This window comes from Polypterus senegalus, chromosome 7 (genome assembly GCF_016835505.1).
Source record: "Polypterus senegalus isolate Bchr_013 chromosome 7, ASM1683550v1, whole genome shotgun sequence".
NCBI lineage: Eukaryota > Metazoa > Chordata > Cladistia > Polypteriformes > Polypteridae > Polypterus > Polypterus senegalus.
Window position 1 is genome coordinate 106,047,286 of NC_053160.1, and position 24,428 is coordinate 106,071,713.

General features: G+C 42.3%; 1 protein-coding gene across 2 annotated transcripts in view; it reads right to left on the reverse strand.

Annotated features, from left to right (window-relative positions):
- dnai1.2 (dynein, axonemal, intermediate chain 1, paralog 2) overlaps positions 1–24,428 on the reverse strand; it is a 346,056-nt gene that overhangs the window by 108,789 nt on the left and 212,839 nt on the right. For both annotated transcript variants that reach the window (XM_039759139.1, XM_039759138.1), the window contains 3 exons: positions 24,059–24,102; positions 11,843–12,090; positions 17–106 (listed from right to left, as the gene is read on the reverse strand). In XM_039759139.1, coding sequence (XP_039615073.1) covers positions 17–106; positions 11,843–12,090; positions 24,059–24,102 — 382 coding nt within the window. The remainder of the gene's footprint in view (positions 1–16; positions 107–11,842; positions 12,091–24,058; positions 24,103–24,428) is intronic.

Here is a 24,428-nt window from a genome sequence, read left to right on the forward strand (position 1 = left end):
GTTTTTGCAAAAATACCTTCACTAGTGTCCAGGATGTCACTCTACCATCTGAAGACACAGAAAAGAAGTTGGGATGATTATCCATGTCATCCTTTTGCCATTTCACCTTAAAAAGAACAACATCAAGGTAAATTAATCAAAAATCCTTAACATTTCAATTTTTTTATGCAGATGCACTATTCAAGGGCCCTAGCAGGAAAATATTATGAACTGTGTTTTTATTTACAGTACAAATTTTGACTAGGATTTCATGTTGTTGAACTTTCTGGTCTGAAGTGGTATAGATTTTTTGTGGATACTGCTTTTGTACCAAATCATGATTACAATCACCTGTTGACATCACCTGTTTGAAATCACCCCATTAATTATTTTACCTCATTACTGACATTAAGTTGACCCCATCCCAACTTTTTTTGGAATGTGTTGGTAGGCCTGAAATGCAAGAATGGATGTAGATTTACAAATGAAATGAAGCTGATATGACAAAACATAGTGTCAGCAATGAAATAAAAGTTCAAGTAAATTTAAGAATCACTGCTTTTTTATTTGAATTTTCCATACCTTCGCAATTTTTTCTGATTTTGGGTTGTATATTTATAATCTAACTACCTGAAGAAAGGGCCTGAGTTGATTCGAAAGCTTGCATACTGCAGTCTGTTCAGTTAGCCAATAAAAGGTATCAGCTTCCTTGACTTGTCATTGTATCCATAATGGCTAACAAAGTACAACACCCTACTACTACAAGAAATTTTGAGATAAACAATGGAAGGATCGCATAAGTGCTCTTATTCTCTGTTCTGCAATAATTTCTACTTTGAACCACAATCAAAAATGTAGTGAATAATGTTTGAAAGACAGCTCATGCATTTGCAATAATCCATTTGCTATTCCTCACCACTTGAAATCTATGCATCCTGCTATTGCAAAGGGTGATAACAAACCAATTGTGTCAGACTAAGAAGAATCCATCCTGGAACTGGCTATGATCATTATGATAGGACTCAAACTTCAAAACTGACAATCTCAACCACATCAGAGAGGCTGAGAGACACATTGCCAATACTCTATTGTCAGTCCAAGGTAATCATTGCTAGTGTTCTACAGTCTGTAGTTGATATCTAATATATTTTCAAATTGGAATCTGAATATAAGCTGTGTAACTATGTAAAACTGCCCTGTAAAACAATGCTATGTATGATCAACAGCAGCAGACACCTCTTTTGTGAAAAGATAACTTGGTGACTCATGCAGAGGTGACACGAAGATCCATGTGAATACTGCAGCAACAAAGAGCAGCTGAATAAACACATGCAGACTTACTTTTAAAAAAAATCTCACTTTGACAGCTACATCCGTTCCTTATGAACAAATTCTTTCAAGGTCCAGATTGGCGATCAATCAAAAAAAAACTGTCTTTGCCACAGCATAGTTTAATAAACTCTTTTCTTAAATAAAAATTAAGGTTCTACTTTCTGTACCATTCAACCTTCTACTAACATAAGCATAATCCCAGTCACTAAAACATTTATCCTGTCCCCCATCACTTAGCAATCATGTTACAGAAACTACTGAACTCAGAATATACTGTACCTACTGTTACTATTGTCAGCCATAACAACTAGATAGATAGATAGATAGATAGATAGATAGATAGATAGATAGATATTTTTTTTTAAACAAACTTTATTGACAAAAACATCAAATATACAACTTACACATTATTATAAATATATTTACATGTTCATTTTTTTTTTTTGAAAAAACACAATTGAACCAACAAAAAACCCCTAAAAAACAAACCGCAGTTCCTCATTATCACAGTCACACAGTACACTATTCACACACCATATTGTTTTAAACTTGTCCATATTCTTTGTGGATTTGTAAAAATTAAAATCAATCAAAATGCGACTAAGGCACAGTATTTTAAAAAACACAATCAGATCTTGCAGACCACTTCCTTCAATTTTGTGCTTTCTCGTTTTCCAAATAGCTAATTTACTTTGCCCCATAATAAAGTTTGCCAAATTCACATTATCTGTGTTTCTTTTAGTTTTTTTAAAACCAAACAGAAAGCCCACCCTAGTGTACACCATTTCCAATCCCCCAACAAGCCTCTCTAGTAAATTAAACAAAGGCTCAAGCCTTGGACAAAACATAAAACAGTGAAACACGGTCTCTCTTTCCCCACAGAAACAACAACTGTCAGACACCCCAGGTATAATAATTGACAAGAAGGAGTTCACAGCTAAGATCCCATGTAAGACCCTCCACTGTAAATCACCCACCCTACTGGTCAATGGTGGCTTGTATAGCGACCTCCAGGCTGGCTCTGAGAATTCTGTGCAGTCCATCTTTCTCCTCCATGGAGTGTCTGTTATCGTCCTCAGGGAGTCTCGATGTCTCACTTTTACGCACAGCCAGTACAATTGTTTCCCTGTAGCCGTTGGCAAAGACAGGTCCATCAGCCCCTCCACCGAAAGAAATTTGCTCTGCTCCACCGTTGTCCAGTCACCCCCGGGAGATACCAAAAGTTTTGGAAAATCAGGATCCTCAGGTGGATGAGTCCGTTCATTAAACATGTCTCTCAGGAGTGCCGATCTCTCAGCTGACAGTGAAGCCTTCACTTGTGTTAAAAAGGTCTGCACCACTCTCACTGACCACACTCCAATTTGGTGTGCAATTTCATTTGCGTTCTTCCAACAAAACTTTTCACAGTCAATAACATGTTTTAGTTTTGTGCACACTCCATTTTTAAGATGATTAATGAAAGTTTGAGACAGTCCCACTGAACTACTGTACTTCACATTATTAACAATGGGCTCTTCCAAAACCCAGAACAATGACAGGCTGTCCTCATCCCCTTTAATTGTCACCATCTGCCAGGCTTTAAAAGACTCTTATAAAAGTCCGGTATGTCCGACATATCAAATTTATTCACCTGGCACAGCAGCAGAGTTTTTCCAAATTTCAGGTTTTCAATGTGGTCAAAAACGTTGTGCCAAATCCATCCACGGCTGATGCTCAGAAGGATACAACAATTTCTGTAAAGTCTGTAGCCAAAATGCAGCAACTCTCCCGAACACATCTATAATGCCTTGCCCACCTTCATCCAGTGGCTGAAACAGGACACTTCTCCTAAGCCAATGCAGGCCATCCCAAAAAAAGTTGATTAAAACTTCCTGAATATTTTGAAGCAGCTGTGCAGGAGGCTCTAAACAAATGCATTTATGCCACAGTCCTGAGGCTATGAGGTTGTTAATGATGAGCATCCTGCCTCTGTAGGATAACTGAGGTAGAATCCACCTCCACCGAGCAAGCCGATCCTTCACCTTCTGCAGTACTCCATCCCAGTTCTTTCGTATGAAGTGTTCATCCCCAAGAAACACTCCTAAATATAACAATCCTTCAGAGGACCACTGCAGGTCACCAACCAGTTGTGGTGGTTTTAAACCAGTCCAGTTGCCCAGTAAGATAGCACTGCTCTTTCCCCAGTTTATTTTAGCTGATGAAACAATTTCAAAAGATCTCTGGCATTGAAGCAAAATGTCAACGTCCTCCTGATTTTTAATGACGATGATGATGTCATCAGCATATGCTGAAACCTTAACAGGCTCCGCAGTGCAACATGGAATTGATAGACCAGTCAACACTCCTCTCAGTTTAACCAGAAAAGGTTCCAAGGCCAACACGTAGAGCATTCCAGACAAAGGGCACCCCTGCCTGACTCCTCTTCTGACATCAAAAGGTTCGCACAAACCACCATTGACCTTAACTACACCAGAAATGTCACTATACAATAGCTGAATATATTTAACAAAACGGTCCCCAAACCCAAAAGCCTGCATGACTTCCCATAAATATGAATGCCTGACCCTGTCAAAGGCCTTCTCTTGATCTAAAGAAATAAGACCAATTGGAAAGTTAAAGAGTTTGGATACTGCAAAAATATCTCGAATTAAGAAAATATTATTAAAAATCATTCTATGAGGGACACAATAGCTCTGATCAGGATGCACCACCTGAGCTAAAACAGTTCGCAATCTGTTAGCTAGAGCCTTTGACAGGATTTTGTAATCAGCACAAAGGAGGGACACAGGCCGCCAGTTTTTGAGATTTTGTAGGTCACCTTTTTTTGGCAGTAGTGTTATTACCGCCCTGTGGCAACTCTGAGGTAACACACCCATTTTAATACTGTAGAGGAATACCTCCAATACATCAGGACCAATAATATCCCAGAAGTCTTTATAAAATTCCACTGGAATGCCATCAATGCCTGGGACTTTTCCATTATTCAATTCTTTCAGTGCAGCAGTAAGCTCTCCTAAGCACAACTCCTTCTCCAGCTCTTCGGAGTCTGCATCACGAAGGTGCGGTAAATCCTTCAAGAAGGTCTGCTGTTCCTCAGCCTCACCTTCCTCTGTTGCAAAAAGAATCTCATAAAACCTCCGGACCGCCCGCCTTATCTCACCCGGGTCCTGAGTCTCCTCACCGTTATCCTGTCTTATGCAATGTAAGACCTTATGTTGAGAGTTCTTTTTCTCAAGTCCAAAAAAATACTGGGTTGGTGCATCCATGTCAGTTATCTGTTGGAATCGCGCCCTCACTAGAGCCCCCCGAGCCCTTGTTTCCAATAAGTGGGCAAGGCCCTTCTTTTTAACCCCAAGAGTTTCCAACAATTTGACATCTGGACCCTGCTGTAGAAGCTGCTGAATCTGAATGATTTCAGTTTCTAACATTGCCATGTCAGCCTGTAGTGACTTAGTGACATTTCTGGTGTATTCCTGACATAATAAACGAATGTGGGTCTTCCCAACCTCCCACCACTGTTGTAAACTGGTGAACTCCTTCTTCATGAGTCTCCAACTTGCCCAAAAAGATAGATAGACTAGATAGATAGACTAGATAGATAGATAGATAGATAGATAGATAGATAGATAGATAGATAGATAGATAGATAGATAGATAGATAGATAGATAGATAGATAGATAGATAGATAGATAGATAGATAGATAGACAGATAGACAGATACTTTATTAATCCCAAGGAGAAATTCACATACTCCAGCAGTAGCATACTGATAAAAAGCAATATTAAATTAAAGAGTAATAAATGCAGGTATAACAGACAATATCCATCCATCCATCCATCCATCCATCCTCTTCCGCTTATCCGAGGTCGGGTCGCGGGGGCAGCAGCTTAAGCAGAGAGGCCCAGACTTCCCTCCCCCCGGCCACTTTTTCTAGCTCTTCCGGGAGAATCCCAAGGCATTCCCAGGCCAGCCGGGAGACATAGTCCCTCCAGCGTGTCCTGGGTCTTCCCCGGGGCCTCCGGGGAAATTCAACTTAAATAATCAATCAGATTTTTGGTTTTGTCATACATGTGAAACAAGAATCACTTTTTCATTCTATATACTTTAATAAATTATAATAATAGCCGTACTAATAATAATAAGAGGCAAAAAGGGAATATTTATGAGAAGAGAGTGAGTATTATGGTGAGTGAGACACTGTGATTCATATTTCTAAAGCTCATATTGTTAGCAATGTGTATTCTATTAGTTTGCATTTTTAGTATGAATAATTTATAGCTTTATCTTTCGACACAATGTAATCTCAGACACAATCACTTCAAATGTATGAATTATCTACAAAGTCTCATTTATACCCTGCATCCTCTCAGTAAACTTGTATCTTGCGAATATCATATTCGTCTTAGGCATGACAAATGTCAGCGGCAGCGTGTCTATGAACTGTCAGAGGTGGCTGGGTGGCGACCCGGCCAGGACGCCCAGGAGAACCGGAGAAGGGCTTGCGCCTTCCCCAGACCATCTGGGGGCGACCGCCCTGGTTCCTTTGGGGGCCACGGGTACAGAGCTTTGAAGCTCCACCCATGCCTTTGGAGCCCTGGACCTCAGCACTTCCGCCACACCAGGAAGTGCTGGGGGGAAGAGGAGCAGGGACACCCGAAGAGCTTCCGGGGATGCAGCCAGCATTTCCGCCACATGGGGGTGTGTCTGTGGAGGATTGCCGGAACCCACCTGGAGCACATCCGGGTGATAATAAAAGGGGCTGCCTCCCTTCATTCGGGACTGGAGTCGGGTGGAAGAAGGACTAAGCAGGAGAAGAAAGTGTGGAGGCGGTCTGAAGAAGGCATTGTGTGGCCAGGACTTTGGGGGTTTGTGGTGCACTTTGAACTTGTACATATTGTAAATAAACGTGTGGTGGGTGAAAAAGAACATGTCTGCCTGTCTGTGCCCGGGTAACGCTCACATATGGCATAGCCGGCAGGATGCTCAGTCTGTTACAAGACGGGGACCTGTACCCAAAAATCTTGTTGTGGACAGCCTGGCGCAGCAGGGGACCCCACCCACGTATAGAAGGAGTGGCGTGCACACAGCCCCACCGGGGAAAGGTACCCCATGGACCGCCACGGGGCCGCAGGAGAGCCGTTTTCCCCTGTTGCGGGTTGACGGTGTGCAGAGCAGGCATGCAGCGGGTTCCTGCGGGCGCGCCGTCGCTGAAGGCACCTGGGACAGCAGTGCGTCTAGGGAGGTTATGCCAAGGACGTCTCCTCGGTTAGACGGGACCCTAGAGGTGAGTTCCCTGCCTATCGGCAGCCGGCCCGGGTGTGTGTTCTTTCTTGCATGCAGGGACAGCCTGGATCCGCGTCAGTGGCGGATGCATACTGGTCGGCGGGGCTTCGGTGCCGCCTGCAGGAGTCGTGGAGGAGCCGCTGCAGCGCAAGAGGCACTGGCAACAGCGAGGCTGCCAGCAAGCATGTCGCCACCGCAGGAGGGGAGCCGAAATGGCCGCGGACCAGATGTCCCTCCCCGTGATAGGCACGCGATTGGATGGTGTGTCTTGTGCGCCCGCTGATGACTGGAGAGAGGTGGGACGGAGGAATGTCCATCACGTGCCGGGGGGAAACCTGATTGGGCCGGAGGAAGAGGCCTACAGGAAGTTGCCGGCAGCTGGAGCTGACGGACAGGTGAGCTCCGCGTCGGGTAACTTCCTGTCTTTGCCGGCTGCTCTGTCAGAGCTGGAGGCGTGCCTTCAGCCCACGGAGCAGCATGTGTCACAGGTGCTACGTGCCCTCTGGGTGGATTTGTGGTTCCAGGAGATGAAGGCAGTCGCATCAATCGAAGAGCTGCTGACGGCGATTAGACGGCGTAACGCTGGATTCTTTAGTCGGAGGTGTACAGCAGGGAAGGTGAGTACAGCCATCCCCGTACAGCATAAAGGAGGGTCTGCGGAAATTGGCTGTGATACCAACGATCAGCATCGAGTAAGCAGACCTTCGACAGTGGATGCAGTGCAGGGGGCTGTGTGCGCAATGAGGGCAGAGACAGTGAGAGGGCTGGCAGGACACGGGCTATTGAGTGCCCCAGGTCCTAGCGCCCTCCGTCACGAGTCGGCAGCAGTCTCGCACCGCTCTACAGGGACGCAGACAGGAAGGAGTCTCTTTTTATGCAATAAGGAGACTCAGACTGTCAGGGCATCCCAGAGTGACAGGAGGAATTGAAGGAAGAATGCCGGTTCCTCCGATACGGGAGGATGTGAGGCAGGTGGCTCAAGTCTGGTTGCTGGCCGCCCTCTGCAGGGGCAGAGGGAACCCGCAAAGTCAGCGGGGAGGAAAGGACTGCAGGCGGTCCCATCTGTTACACCGACAGGAAGGACACGGAACCCACGGAGGGGGTGCCGAACAGGCAAGTGCTAGGGTGCCGGTCGGAGGGGGGAGCATTGACAGTGCGTGGCACAAGGGGACGCCAGGGAAAGGTGTCCAGGCACCTGTTTCTGTTTGTTGCAGGACCGGACCCTGGATGTGCAATAGGACACGCTTCGTTGGGAACCTGCCCTCATGCGACGGGCCATCTGACGGGAGGAGGCTACGAAGGGGCGAGTGGCTCCAACCAAAGGGGCACGAAAACCTCGGAGGGGGTTTGCAAAAACCTCAAGTAAACTTTTTTCACGTTGTCATTACGGGGTGTTATGTGAAGAATTCTGAGGAAAAAAATTAATTTAATCCATTTTGGAATAAGGCTGTAACATAACAAAATGTGGAAAAAGTGATGTGCTGTGAATACTTTCCTGATGCACTGTATATGCATATATAGTGACCATTGGCTGGGGTCTGTGTGACCAGTTTAATAATGGTAAATAGTGTAAATAAAACGTGTGGTGGTGATTACAACATCTCCGCCTGTCTGTGACCGGGTTGGCTCCACAACATACATATACATACCTATACACCTTCATTTTTCAGGAACTGACATTTGACTGGAAAGAGCCTCCTCCAAGAATACCTTGCAATTGCACTTTGCATACCTCTTTCTGTTTTATTTTTATTCTTTGACAGTACTTTACTACATAAATAAAACACAAGGTATGATTGTCTAGTCCCTCAGAGCAATCAGATTGGTAAGTGTAGCTTTGCTTGAATTGACCAATTTGGGCATTGCCAATGTGGCAACAGAAGGAGTAAAGGTGCACACTATATGTGTGTGTATACATATATATATACACTCACCTAAAGGATTATTAGGAACACCATACTAATACGGTGTTTGACCCCCTTTCGCCTTCAGAACTGCCTTAATTCTACATGGCATTGATTCAACAAGGTGCTGAAAGCATTCTTTAGAAATGTTGGCCCATATTGATAGGATAGCATCTTGCAGTTGATGGAGATTTTTGGGATGCACATCCAGGGCACGAAGCTCCCGTTCCACCACATCCCAAAGATGCTCTGTTGGGTTGGGATCTGCTGACTGTGAGGGCCATTTTAGTACAGTGAACTCATTGTCATGTTCAAGAAACCAATTTGAAATGATTCGAGCTTTGTGACATGGTGCATTATCCTGCTGGAAGTAGCCATCAGAGGATGGGTACATGGTGGTCATGAAGGGATGGACATGGTCAGAAACAATGCTCAGGTAGCCCGTGGCATTTAAACGATGCCCAATTGGCACTAAGGGGCCTAAAGTGTGCCAAGAAAACACCCCCCACACCATTACACCACCACCACCAGCCTGCACAGTGGTAACAAGGCATGATGGATCCATGTTCTCATTCTGTTTACGCCAAATTCTGACTCTACCATTTGAATGTCTCAACAGAAATCGAGACTCATCAGACCAGGCAACATTTTTCCAGTCTTCAACTGTCCAATTTTAGTGAGCTTGTGCAAATTGTAGCCTCTTTTTCCTATTTGTAGTGGAGATGAGTGGTACCCGGTGGGGTCTTCTGCTGTTGTAGCCCATCCGCCTGAAGGTTGTGCGTGTTGTGGCTTCACAAATGCTTTGCTGCATACCTCGGTTGTAACGAGTGGTTAGTCCAGTCAAAGTTGCTCTTCTATCAGCTTGAATCAGTCGGCTCTTTCTCCTCTGACCTCTAGCATCAACAAGACATTTTCGCCCACAGGACTGCCGCATACTGGATGTTTTTCCCTTTTCACAACATTCTTTGTAAACCCTAGAAATGGTTGTGCATGAAAATCCCAGTAACTGAGCAGCTTTAATTATATCTTGCCTGAAGATGGGGCCTGAGTTGCCTCGAAAGCTTGCATATTGTAATCTTTTTAGTTAGCCAATAAAAGGTGTCATTTTGCTTGGCTGTTCTCTACCCTCAAGAGGAGAGACAGAGAGAGGCGTGCGCGCACGAAGCTAGATAAGAAGAGAGAGAGAGAGGCGAGCAAGCGAGAGAGATAAGGAGAGAGAGAGCAAGAGAGTCGTGTGCGCGAGCGAGAGAGATAAGGAGAGAGGGAGTGAGACACGTGCACGAGCGAGAGAGATAAGAAGAGAGAGAGAGAGAGACGCGTGCGTGAGCGAAAGAGAGATAAGGAGAGAGAGACGCGCACGAGAGAGAAGAACCATCAGCTCAGTTATGATCACATGACGCTCAGCAGACAAAGTGTATCCATACTACTCGTATTGCAAGACATCGCTCGTTTTATCAAGTCAAAATTAATTTAAAAATTTAGCTTGTCTTGCAAAACACTCGTAAACCAAGTTACTCGCAAACCGAGGTTTCACTTGTATATATTATTTTTTATTTGTTAGGAAAATTTATTTTTATGTTGATATTTTTGGGGGTGCGGAATGGATTAACTGGATTTCCATTATTTTCAATGGGGAAGTTTGTTCTAGATACGTGAAATTCGCTATACAAGCTGAGTGCTGGAACGAATTAAACTCGTATCTCGAGGTTACACTGTGTATATATATATATATATATATATATATATATATATATATATATATATATATATATATATATATATACACACATATACATACATACATCAACCAACATTGCAGCAGTCTAGCAAGGAGAGAAAAAATGTCAAACAATAACAGAAGCGAACCACTGTTGGTTGTTGATAACTTGTGATTTATGTGCCTCCGAAATGTGTTGGAACCCAAATACAACATTCCAAGTAATACGTCACAGAAGTGGTCTTACAAAGGATGCACGATTTTGTAGAAAAGCATGTTGGCAACTAACTGCACAACATAACACCTGTCAGCTTCACCACTAATGTTTGGAGCAGCAATGTTTGTCCAATGTTTATCATCAGCATAACTATACATTGGATAGATGAGAATTTTGTTCTCCAGTGGGTTATGCTGTATGCAAAGCAGTTTCGAGACTCTCATACGGGCCAAGCAATAGCAGAAATTTCAGGAAATGCTTGGCACTTAGGTCATTCTGAAACGTTGTGATAATGTCAATGATACAAAGGCATGGATGACACTGGATTCCTAAGCCTTTCCCTGTGTTGCGCTTATACTCCAGCTGGCAGAAGGTGATTTTCACAGCGAAGTGTTGCAGATGTTATGACAATCAAACATAAAATAGATGTGCATTTTAAGAATTTCTCCTTGGTGCACTCAGGCTTAGAGGACATTCAGCTACATCTCAACCAGCCACTTAAGGGACTCCAACAAGACACGGAGACACATTGAAATTCACATGCTGGGAGTCTCATTGAGCAGAAGCATGCCCTCAGAATATATACCTGAGCATGAGCTCCCCAACAGCTTCATTCTTAATCAATGAAGTTTACCAGAGAGGACAGTGAGCATCTTAGCTCCTTTTAAGAACCTGACTAGACATGTGAGTTTGATGGATGTATTCGTCTCAGAAGTGATTCCTAGTGTTGCCTAGTCTTAGAGATTCCTAGTGTTGGAGATTGCTGCCAAAAGAAACCAATGATGACCATGGGATCAAAACAACAAAGAGCACTTTGCTTGCAGCTATGCAGAGGTGTTTATCCTACAAGGAGAAAAACTTGTTCTACTGTATTGCCACTCTACTCGATCCAAGGTATGCCCACTTAATAGGATATGCAATGCATTTAGTTAAAAGAAGAATGTGTGGAATTGCCACTGTTTGCTTTTTGTTAGGTTACACATTGTTTTTAATGGGGAAACAAAACAATATATGCTAATAAAATTCTTATAAAAAATAAATAAATAAATAAATAAATAAATAAATAAATAAATAACTATTTAAACTATGCAACATATTTTCACATATTTTATTAATCGGGGGGAAAAAAACCATTACCTTTAAAGCTAAATCACTCACTTCCCATTTGGGTTGCTGTGTGTACCTTTTTAATTAACATTTACTTTTCAATTTTTCCAAGCTTTTTAATAATTGTAAGTTATAGCTTTTATAAGTTAAAACACATTTAATTTTTTAAGAATCAAAAAATACCTGACTTTAATAAAGTACTTTTCAATAGTCTTTTAGAGAGATTTTTTTCTACCTTCAAATAAAAAAAAATTAAAAAAGAATTTTCAAAGAACTCTAAATCAAAGCTTTAGAGACTAACTTGCCACACAGGATCCGTATGTTTTCCAGTCATGGCTGTGCTCTTGTGTATAGGTTGAGTGCCCATCTCCTTCATATTGTATACAGCCACAGATCCATCATAAAAGCCTACGGCCACAAGATGAGGGTGCCCTACATGGATATCCAGACACATTATGCCACTGTCTGTCTTGAAGATGAACTCTGGGTAGGTAGAATTTTTCAAGCTATAGAACAGAAGCATCCCATGGCCCTGTTTGGTGAAATCATCTGTGAAAACACAAGTGATACAAATGCATTGGCAAATAACCCTTTATTTCATATAACCCACAATGCATAAATTATTTTAGTATTATGTGATGTTGATGAGACGTGCGCCAGCAGTCTACGAGAAACACAAGGAGAGGGCAGTTAGAGCAATCGTTTTGCATGCCGGCGTAAACGATATAAGGCACCGACAATCAGAAAACCTGAAGGCTGACTTCGCAGCTTTGATTAAAGACACAAAGGAGAGGACCCTATCGGCAAAGATCTTTGTTTCGGGTCCACTAACTCTCGTCAGACGATCCAACGAGTACTACAGTCGTCTGCTAGGATTGAACAACTGGCTACAGTGTTTCTGCAAGAAGAAGGATGTCGGTTTCATCAACAATTGGAATCTCTTTTTGGAAAGGCCACGTTTCTTCAAGCGTGATGGCCTGCATCCAAACAGTTTTCTCCGAAAACATATCGAAGGTAATTCGTTTATCTTGACTATCTATCTCTGCTCTTAACCCCTTCCGAAATGATACTGTTGTGCTATGACATGATAAGTGTTTAATAGAATCTTCCGTTAAAGTGCACAACATTAATACTGTAATAAGCAATCTCAATGCACGTAGAAAATCTAGGAAATATGGCATAAACTCCAATAATCTAATTAAAATTACTATTTTAGAGGAACAATGTATTAAAACTGTAAAAACAGATCACAGATTAAACAAAAAATACACACAGAGCGGCGCTAATAAAAATAATTTAGTTCCTATTCCAAATATCAATAACGCACATAGTATTCATCTCTACACCTCCGAAACAGTAAATATGGCATTATTAAATGTTAGAGCTTTAACTAACAAAACGGTTTTTATCAACGATCTTATTAGTGATAAAAAAATAGATTTTATTGCACTAAGTGAAACGTGGCTTTACTCAGGCTGTTTTAATTGAATCTGCGCCTCCGGATTACAGTTTTACTCGTGCACACCGCCAGGGAAAAAGGGGAGGTGGTTTGGCGAACATTTATTTGAGCCGGTTAAAATGTAAAGATGTCAGTTTTGGTAAGTTCAAGTCCTTTAAGTATCTCGCCGTTGTTATCCATGGAGATTCTCAAGTTCTAATATTATCCGTGTATAGACCTCCAAAATTCAACACGTCTTTTTTTGAGGAATTCTCTGACTTAATGTGAATTTTAATTACTAACTATGACACACTCCTAATAGTTGGCGACTTTAATTTTCATATAGATAATCAGTGTGATCTAAAAGTAAGAATTTCTGAACCTCCTGGATTCTTTTGATTTGAGGCAGCTCGTAAATCAGCCTACACATAAAGCAGGTCATACGTTAGACTTAGTGATTACTAAAGGACTGAAAGTTGATATAAAGCAGATCATTGATATTGGTGTATCAGACCATTTTCTTCTACTTTTAATATAGAAATAATGATAAAAAAACACCCATGAGAAGCATATTGTTAAAAAACGCTCCTTTGACTCAACAGCAGCTTTAAAACTTACAAAAATTCTAAGCAATCAGTCCGTTTATAGTGCCAACTATAATAGCGAGGATAATGTAAATAGTAAGGTGGAAAGATTTAATACTAAAGTGAGAGCTGCTGTTGACATAGTTGCACCTGAAAAGACAGTGAAAAAATCTTCTAGCATTGTTATACCATGGAAGACCCAAAGAGTGTCAGATTTAAAGAGAACATGCCGCAGAGCTGAGCGTAAATGGAGGAAGACTAAACTAACTATCCACTATGAAATATTAAAAGTTAAAATAACAGAATACAATAACACTGTCTGTCTTGAGAGGCGCTGCTATTTTTCCAAGATTATAAATAACAATGCTAGTAATCCCAGAGTCTTATTTTCTACGATTGATCGCCTGCTAAACCCAGGTAACTCAAAGGAATGCCTCCTAAGTACTTAGCTATCGCTGTATTTTTGAATCAAAAAATTAATGATATTAGAAATAACATAATATATCCCTCCAACACTAAGGATCCTCCTAAACCCCAGCATCCTGTTATAAACAAATTAAACTCTTTCACTATGATAGATTTACCTGATTTACAAAAAATAATATCTCAATTAAAATCCTCCACCTGCGTCCTTGACCCAATACCAACAAGGTTTTTCAAAGAAGTATCAGGCGTGCTAATTGATAATGTTCTGGACATAGTAAATTCTGAACAATAGACAAAACACAGATTATAAACAAAAGTAAAATATAAAAGTTAAAATCAGACAGAGCAGTTCTTATCAAAAAGAAAAAGCAGTCTTAAACAAATGAGTTTTAAGTTTAGATTTGAAAAGTGAAAATGATTCAGTATTTCTAAGCTCAGGTGGTAGTGAGTTCCAAAGCTGAGGAGCAGATCAACTGAACGCTCTGCTCCCCATAGTGGTAAAATGGACGAAGGGGACAGTCAAGTGGATGGAGGAAGAGGATCTAAGGGTATGGGAGGGAATGGCAACATGGAGGAGGTCAGACAGATATGGAGGGGCAAGGTTGTGGATAGCCTTAAAAGTTAGTAGGAGAATTTTGAACTGAATTCGGAACTGAACTGGAAGCCAATTAAAGCTGCTGCAAAAAGGGAATTACATGGTGAATAGAGGGGGTTCTAGTAATGATGCGGGCAGCTGAATTCTGGACCAGTTGAAGTTTATAAAGAGATTTGCGAGAAAGACCAAAGAAAAGGGAATTACAATAATCCAGATGAGAAGTGACAAGGCTATGAACAAGGATAGCAGTGGTGTGGGGAGTGAGGGAGGGGAAAATACGATTAATGTTACGCAAGTGGAAATATGCAGACCGGGAGATGTTATTTGTTGTGGGACTGAAAGGATAAAGTACCGTCAAGGATGACACCCAGACTCTTAATCTGTGGGGAAGGGGAGACAGAGGAATTATCAATAATAAATTAAAAATGATCATTTTTGCATAATGTTGATTTTGTACCAATGAGGAGAACCTCAGTTTTGTCACTATTTAATTTAAGAAAATTTGAAGAAAACCAGGATTTGATTTCTGCTATGCCATCAGTAAGTGAGGAGGGTGGAAAGAAGCAATAGGTTTGCTAGTGAGCTGGGTGTCATCAACATACCAGTGGAAGCTAATGTTATATTTACAAAAGACATTGCCAAGGGAAAGGAGGTAAATAATGAAAAGGAGGGGCCCCAGGACAGAGCCCTGGGGCACACATAAAGTAACAGCGGTGGGTTGGGATGTGAAAGTTTTAAGATGAACAAACTGAGTGCAGCCTGAGAGGTAGGAACATATCTAGTGGAGTGTGGGTAATGCCAATCAAAGATAATCTATTGAGAAGATTAGTGTGACAAATAGTGTCAAAGGCTGCACTCAGATCAAGGAGGATGAGTATAGTAATTAAGATAGAATCAGCTGCCATAAGGAGGTTACTAGTAATTTTTATAAGTGCCGTTTCTGTACTATGGAGGGGACGAAAACCAGACTGGAATTGTTCATACAAATTATTTTGAGATAAATGAGAATGAAGTTGAATAGCCACGATTTTTTCAAGAATTTTGGAAATGAAGGCAGGGTGTAAAGTCTTGTATGTAGATCGGGGTAGTTACATTCATGGCATTCATAGTCTGAATCACAATCTGATTGTATGGGTGGTTACCTACCAGGTAACGCTTGTGGTTGGTCTGCGAGCCTGCAAACATCCACCACGGTGCCCTCTGCCATCAGGCATACACACTCACTGCACCCCCTCTCAGGGAATTGAACCTCGGACGTCAGTGCTAGAGGCAAAGCATACTCGTGTGTCGCATACACTTTGCATTATTTGACAGTAAAACTATTCAACCATTTTATGACCTGCTTCTCGCAAATGAAAGAGGGCACCGTGGTGGATGTTTGCAGGCTCGCAGACCAACCATTAGCGTTATCTGGTAGGTAACCGCCCATACAATCAGATTGTGATTTAGACAAGAATGCCATGAATATATATATACATATATATATATATATATATATATATATATATCCACCACGCTATATATATTTTGTGATGGATGGCCAGGGTCTATGCCTGGTTGGGACGCCCCTTCACCACATCTGCCAAGGGTGGGAAGCCCATTATCTCCCTCTGGACGCTACATGGCAGCCTCCCTGGGTTGCAGAGGTGAGGGAATCGGGAGGAAGAAGACAAGGTTGCCAGGGAGGAGTGGTGGTAAAAGAAGAATGTGTTGACTTGTGGTGATTTACTGTCTGTGCTTTGGGACTGTGTATTGCAGGTGAAAAAAAACAAATATTTTGTTTATTTTACCCGTGCCTCCTGTGTCCAGTCTGTGTAGTGTTGGGCAATATGTAGCGTCATTCTTACACTGGCATAGTCGGCAGGATTCCGGCCCATCTGTTTGGGCCGGGATCTGTTTCAAAATCTGTGTAAGGACCCGGCACAGCAGCGGAGGCACGCGTACAGCACAGCCGCACAGGAGGCTTGCCCCCAAGACAGTGCACTGAAGCGTGCACACGTGGCAGGAGCCACAGGACGACCACCAAGGAACTCCTAAGGACATCGCACTAGATGGGGAAGAAAAAAGCTGGGCAGACGCAGAAGTGAGCCGCCAGATGTCAACACACTAACCATCAGCAAGAGTTGCAGCAGGAGGTAGGTGACGGGAAGGTTTTTCTGTGTTTCTGTCTGCCTACGTCATAGAAGCTGAGGGGTGAAGCACCTGTTGGTGGCCTGAGGACGTGTGTCCGTGGCGTGGTGGTGGAGCAAGCTTGGGAAAGAGCGAGGCTGACCTGTGTCTTCCCTGTGGCCCGGTCCATCGGCTGTAGGAGGAGAGCCTGGACGAGCCTTCCAGCACGGTGTTCTCGCGGAGGAAGAGGAGTTCCTCCCTGCAACAGGTAAGGGGGTGGAGGGTGTGTGTCGGTTTCCCGCTAATGAAAGCCTCAAGACGGGAATGGCGAACCTCCACCCCGATCCGGAGGTACCCCTGAGGGGGCCTGTGAGTAAAGCACAGGGCCCCAATGGCTCGCGGTCAGCGGGAGAGGTCGAGATAAGTCCAAGTCCACCGCCGGCCGAAGAAAATAACTTTTTATTCTCTCCTCCTACCCCTGCAGTCCCTTGTTCAAGGTATTCAGGTCCTGCAGGAAACAAAGGAAGCAGTGGAAAAGAAGCTCCATTAGGTGCCATCATGGAGTGGCTAAAGCAGCACGGTGCAAGTTCATCCAGCCTGCAGGACACGACGGTACAGGTGAGTGAGACCTGTGCCATAGATGAAGGGGGGATGGGGGGTGGGGTGTTGGAGTGAGTGTTGGAGCGCAACGGCAGCAGTGATCAGTGCTGCTTACCATGCAGTCCTGCCTCCTACAGAATACACAGCCACGATGACTGACAGCGCGGCAGTCTCGCCAACATCTAAAGCTGGATTTATACTTCATGCTATGCATGCTGCAGCGGACGCTCCTGCTACGCAAGCGTTGTACTGTTCATGCTTGCACGCATACTTTATGTAAATCTGGAGGAACCCACTAGGTGGCAGTGCAAGATATTATCACAGTGAGAACAGGTTCGGCTTTCCTGTGTTGTGAATTGTCTGGAACACCCATTAAATTCCAATGACACCTTACCACAATATCTCTGAAAAGGATGTTTAATGATTAAATCCATCAGTCCAGGGATTTGTCCACTTCAGCTAGCATTGGGCACGAGGCAGAAACAATCCCTGGACGAGGTATCAGCTCATCGCAAGGTGAATACAAGCACTCACATACACTAACGTCATTTTAGTGTAACCAAATCTGCATATCTTTGGAAGGAAACCAGAATACACTGAGGAAACCCAGAAGGAAAACATGTAAACTCCAGGCAGGGAATATCAGCAACATGACTCCCTGCAAGACAGCAGCGCTGATGCTCCGCCACCATGTCACCCCCATGTGTGTAATCATTAAGAGTATTCATTATTTAAACGAAATTACTGATTTATAACATACATACTTTAATGCATTTCATCATGAAAGAGGATATCAGGTATAAATCTAAGGATTCTAAATGTGCAGAGAGTTGAAATATCATACATTTAATGTGTTCATTGTGGCGATCTATTGCTGTTTGCCGCTGCTGTCAGTACTGGAGGAAGACCTAGAAAAAAAGACGACTCAGAAGACAGTATGTGAGACATTTAAAATGTATCATGTCATTATGATCTGGGGATATGCAACACTTGAATATAAAAGCACCCACGAATGAATCTGTATGTCGGCATTTTGCTTCACCACATCGAACCATTCATCAAACATCGAAGCACGCACACCGATCTCGTAGGATCCGCAAAACGGCTTTCTGTCACATGTAGATAGTAACCAGAGACTCTGACGTCACATTCCAACTTTTAGCACACTGCGCCCACCAACTTTTTGCTGGTACTGCAACTCGTACACGCGTAGCATTCATTTCTGAGGACCTACTCAGAGGACACATCAAATGAACGCTGGAAACACGTGGCAGCCATGATGCAGGTGCGTACGCATTCTGAGCGCGAAGTATAAATGAGCCCTAAAGGGGTGCAGACGGTAAGGGGTCTCCCTTCTTCCCCTAAGGGGACCCAGACCGTCATTGCACTACAAAGCAAGATAAGATCCCACAAGTGGAGGAAACATCAGGTGCCCTCAGGGGAACGGATGAGGGAGCAGGACTTCCCATCCTGCTTCCAATCCCGCAGGGGTTAATTTAAAAGGGAAACAACGTTGCTATGACTGTGGCTGCTGTGGTCATGTCTGGCGGTGATGTCCAAAGAGAACATCCGATTGGCGTGGACGTCAGGGCAACACCCCCAGACCTGTTGGTTGCATCTCTACAGGACAGGGCCACAGACTGGAAGACACCATATCCCCAAAATGGAGAAGACCAGCCCTCGCATTACGTGCCGCTGAGCCCTACGGGGCTCATTTGAGGGAAGGGCCCTGTGACGGATGGCCGGGGTCCATGCCTGGCCGGGACGCCCCAACACCACATCTTCCAGGGGGACAGGGCTGCATGGGGGTTGGAGTTCTATGCAGCTCTGTGGTGTTCTGCAGGCGCTGCTGGCCTCTTTTGGGCACTGGTTTTCGCCTTACCCAGAAGTGCAGGTGGATGTCACCAATCAAGCACCTGGAGCACTTCCAGGTACCCAATAAAAGGGAGCCAGCGACTACCACTCAGTGGCCAGAATCGGGAGGAAGAGAACGAGGTTACCACGGAGGAGTGGTGGTAAAAGAAGAGTATGTTGACTTGTGGTGATTTACTGTCTGTGACTGTGTATTGCCTGTGGGGTTCACGGGGAAGACGTGCCACACATGTGAAGAGAAATGAATATTTTGCTTATTTTACCCGTGCCTCCCGTGTCCAGTCCTTGTCAGGTCGGGCGCTATGTAGAGTCATTCTCACAATATATATATTGTCAGGGATGCTGGGGCAACGACCCGGCCGGGACGCCTTGAGGGACCGGAAGAGAGTCTATACCCACCCTGGATCACTTGGGGGGTGCCATCCTGGTTGCTTTGGGGGCCACGGGTAGGGGGCTTGGAAGCCCAACCCTGTAGGGACCCGTGGTCACTGCCAGGGGGCGCCCCAATACCTTGGGGACCCTGGACCTCAGCACTTCCGCCACACCAGGAAGTGCTGGGGGGAAGAGGAGAAGGGACACCCGGAGAGCTTCCAGGAGAACAGCCGGCACTTCTGCCACACTGGGGCGTGTCCAGGGAGGAGTGCCGGGAAACACCTGGAGCCCATCCGGGGTGAAATAAAAGGGGCCGTCTCCCTTCATTCGAGGCTGGAGTCGGGTGGAAGCAGGACAAGAGAGGAGAGTGGTGGCGGCCCGAAGAGAAGGCATTGTGTGGCCAGGACTGTGTGGGATTTTTTGTGTGTGTGCACTGACTTTATTATTGTAAATAGTGTAAAATAAACGTGTGGTGGTGATTAACAACATTTCCGCCTGTCTGTGTCCGGGCCGCGTCCACAATATATATATATAATCACCACATACATATACATATACATTGTCACACACGTGCGAGTTGGAGGCAGTCAAAGAGCCCAAAGGTGAGTGAAATCTCGCGAGACAGGGATTTGTCACGTGGTACTTACCTGAATCTCTTTCTACCTACAGAAAACTGGAAGAAAAATAAACCCATCCATTTGCAGTTCCAAAATGGCCGCGATGACATCACTTCCGGTTCCCATCCAATGACATCACTTCCGGTTCCACACTCAACTACTCCTGTCTGCTCACGATGACGTTGGTTCCGTGGTCCCGCCTCCAATCGTCACTTCCTGCCAACCATTTCCTCTCCCATCATCCCATCTGTTATTTAAACGCCATTTTGTTACCATGTTTCATTCATTCTGTACTGAAAAGTCATTCTGAATCAACCTTATTTTCACTTTGTCTGGACGACAATATATGGGGACGATCCCCAAATCTTTTTCTATTTTTGAAAGACTCTTTATTTATTACAATATATATATATATATATATATATATATATATATATATATATATATATATACATATATACATATATATACACACATATACATACATACATACATACATACATATATATTATATATATATATACACACACATATATATATACAGAATATACACATATATATATATATACACACATATATATATACTACGGGGTGCCAAACAGGCAAATAAATTGATTTTGTGAATATATAAAGTCGGCGTCAGAATATATAAAGTCAAAACTTGAATATATAAAGTCATTCCCGAATATATAAAGTCACTGTCAGAATATATAAAGTCAAAACTTGAATATATAAAGTCAGCGCTGGAATATATAAAGTCAAAACCTGAATATACAAAGTCAGCGTCGGAATTTATAAAGTCATTCCTGATTATATAAAGTCAACATCGGAGTATATAAACTCACTCCTGAATATATAAAGTGAAAGTCAAAATCTATTGATTGAAACGAGTCTGAACTGAACTAAGTTAACAAAAACGTATTCAGAAAAATAAATTAAAAAAACACTGTTCGGTTAATGTTTTGAAAATGATGCATGTGCCCTGCCCAGGATTGGTTCCTGCCTTGCGCCCAGTGTTGGCTGGGATTGTCTCCAGCAGACCCCCGTGCCCCTGTGGTCGGATTCAACGTGTTGGGAAATGGATGGATATTCCAGCGCTGACTTTGTATATTCCGACGCTGACTTTATATATTGAAGTTTTGACTTTATATATTCCAGCGCTTACTTTATACATTCCGAAATATTCCAACGCCGTCTTTATATACTCAGGTTTTGACTTTATATATTTGGGAATGACTTTAGCCTATATATTCAAGTTTTGACTATATATATTCAGAAACAAGTATTGACTTTATATATACCGACGCTGACTTTATATATTAAAGTTTTGACTTTATTTATTCCAACAGTGACTTTATATAATCAAGTTTTGACTTTATATATTCGCGAATGACTTTATATATACAAGTTTTGACTATATATAGTTAAATGTAGTAATCATTGCATAACTTTTTCTTTACAATAGAAATTTAAAGACTAAATTCAACTTCGATTCCTACCAAAGATATTTCTGGCGACTAAATAGAAGCTACTTATATCCAAATTCGAGCTATTGAGCTGTCGCCTGCCTGCCTGAATAAACCACCCATGCTTCGCTCTTACTTTTTTACCGTTAACCTCGTGTTAACCTCATATTTTTTCATACTTCTTCTCAAACCAAGGTGGTGCGAGGCTAAAATGAATCGTGAAGGGCTGATCAATGTAATCGGTGTACCAGAAAATCATGCATTAACAGAAGCTCCCCTTTGCTTGTGATTAAATGCATGATTTTTAACGCGTTATGGAGCACATGCATCAAAGCTTCTCAGCTGTGCTTGTGCTAAGAAAAGGAACTATTTTAAAAATAACACGATTGTCAATGTAACCTTTTGTAAGTAGTGCCTGGAGGATTCAGTGTGGAGAAACTCTAGACACAGCGTGTGTATTAACTTCTGGATTTTTCTGTGAGTATCTAGTGGCAGCGTCACAAAGTCGTAACACTGCGTTAGCTGCAGAGCGCAGCTCAGAGCGAAATAAGATAAATGGGAGGGGAAATGATGACATGACTCCCCCACCTGCCTTAACTGTCAATCCCTCACAAACACAGTCTCCCGGAATTTGCATAAGCACAGCCCCACACCTGCAATTTTAACTTAGTTACAAAGTGATCAAAACTCTCGTTTATATCCTGCGTCCTCTCATTAAACTTGTATCCCGCATTACCCGTGGGCATGACAAACGCCAGCAGCAGCCTGTCTATGAACTTAATTTAAAGTTTAGGTTTACACTGTGCTTTGTTTCCGAAGTAGCAGCACTCATTAATATGGTTATATACGTCACTCGCTTGCTTCTTATTGTTTCGCTGCCTTCTGAATTATATAATGCATGTTTTCTTCTGCGCTTTTTGGAGCTCTTCCTGGTTTTCTACATACTGCGTTGACAGTCAGTTCATGTGATTACGTGGGAGGCGTGATGATGTCACACGAAACTCTGCCCCCCATGGCTTTCGAGCTCAACTCCATTACAGTATATGTATAAAAATATCTTCCAGTTATGACCATTACGCGTAGAATTTCGAAATGAAACCTGTCCAACTTTTGTAAGTAAGCTGTTAGGAATGAGCCTGTCTAATTTCAGCCTTCTACCTACACGGGAAGTTGGAGAATTAGTGATGAGTGAGCGAGTGAGTGAATGAGTGAGTCAGTGAGGGCTTTGCCTTTTATTAGTATATATATATATATATATATATATATATATATATATATATATATATATATATATATATATATATATATATATATCTTGCAAACTTTTCATGACACTCTGTGGGGCAAAGACAGGCAAACCTTTCTACAGATAAACATACAAGATATATGGTTTAGTTTATGTGAAGGCTTAAAAAGCATCCAACTTACATTTTTTTCATGAGATATACCATATATGCTCATGTATAAGTCAGGTCTTGAAACTAGAAAAATTCATGAAATCAGACCCCAACTTATACGACCGTTCAAAAATGCAATACTTCAATTTTCTTTTTGCCTCCTCCAATCTCGCATCAGTTTCTCAGACACACTGAATTTTGTTGCAGCAGCACAGTTACCAATTTCTTTCACTACTTCAACAACATTTAATTTAAAACCAGCTTCATATTTTCTTCTGATCGAACGCTCCATTGTAGATAAGTGATGATCTTATGATAAAGGCGTATGAGGATATGAGATACAAAAACACAAATCAGTGCAAACGTTGCTTCGGAATAGTTCGGATGTTACCATGTGGTCACGTAGGTACAATACATAGAAAAAAAAAAGGCAGTGTGCTTCGTGGGTGTTAGTATATCATAATCTCTTGGACCAATGACGCATTTGACTTTTGAACTTATACGATCGACATTATAAAGCACCAGAAACTACACGGTATAATCAAGTCCCGACTTATCCGCAGGAGAAGTTATCTGCGAGTATATACGGTACATTAAGGTATTTTAATACTTTAGTCAATTCATTCATTCACTTAATCAATACATAGTAGAATAGCCACATATTTGTTTACATTGGTGACATGCCCAAAGTTGCCAGATACTGTACTAGACATTTCTGTTAACCAAAACTGGCCTGAAAGAAATGCTTTCTTACTAAGAAATTGGCAACATTAGGTTTACGTAAAATTTAATCCTCCTTTCCTTGCAGCTCTAAAACAAAAGGTATTACAAATCATGTTGCTTGTGTTAATTCAGTTATATATTACAATAAACTTAATCAATTGAATTTCCCCCTGGAATTAAAAAAGTATCTATCTACTTTATCTGTAAACGTGTAAAGGAGTAAAGTTCAGTTTAAGTAAAATCTACTTTAACATATGCACATTATAATTTTAAACTAAAGGCAAAAAATTGTTTGCTTAATTAAGCATGTAAACTCACATGAACCATGACCCACAGCAAAAAGGTCCTTGTACACTTGACTCCTAAAAAAAAAAGGTCAAAGTAAAAACATGTATGCACTGAATCAGTGAGTGAGCCATAAACTAGTTTTTCTCATACTGTATTCTGAAAAAAATGCACATTATGATTTTTAAAAGAAAGGTAAATGGTCTATAACTTGAAAACGAAAACGAAACATATGTACATTATAGTTTTTCATAACAACATGAAAAACATATGTAAAAATCTTTGTAAAAGGACAAATGACATGAAACAAGCAGACCATAACTATAACCTAAGTTTAAGGGAATGATATAAAACCACTACCATGAATAACGACATATATATTTTTGGCATTAATTCAGTGATA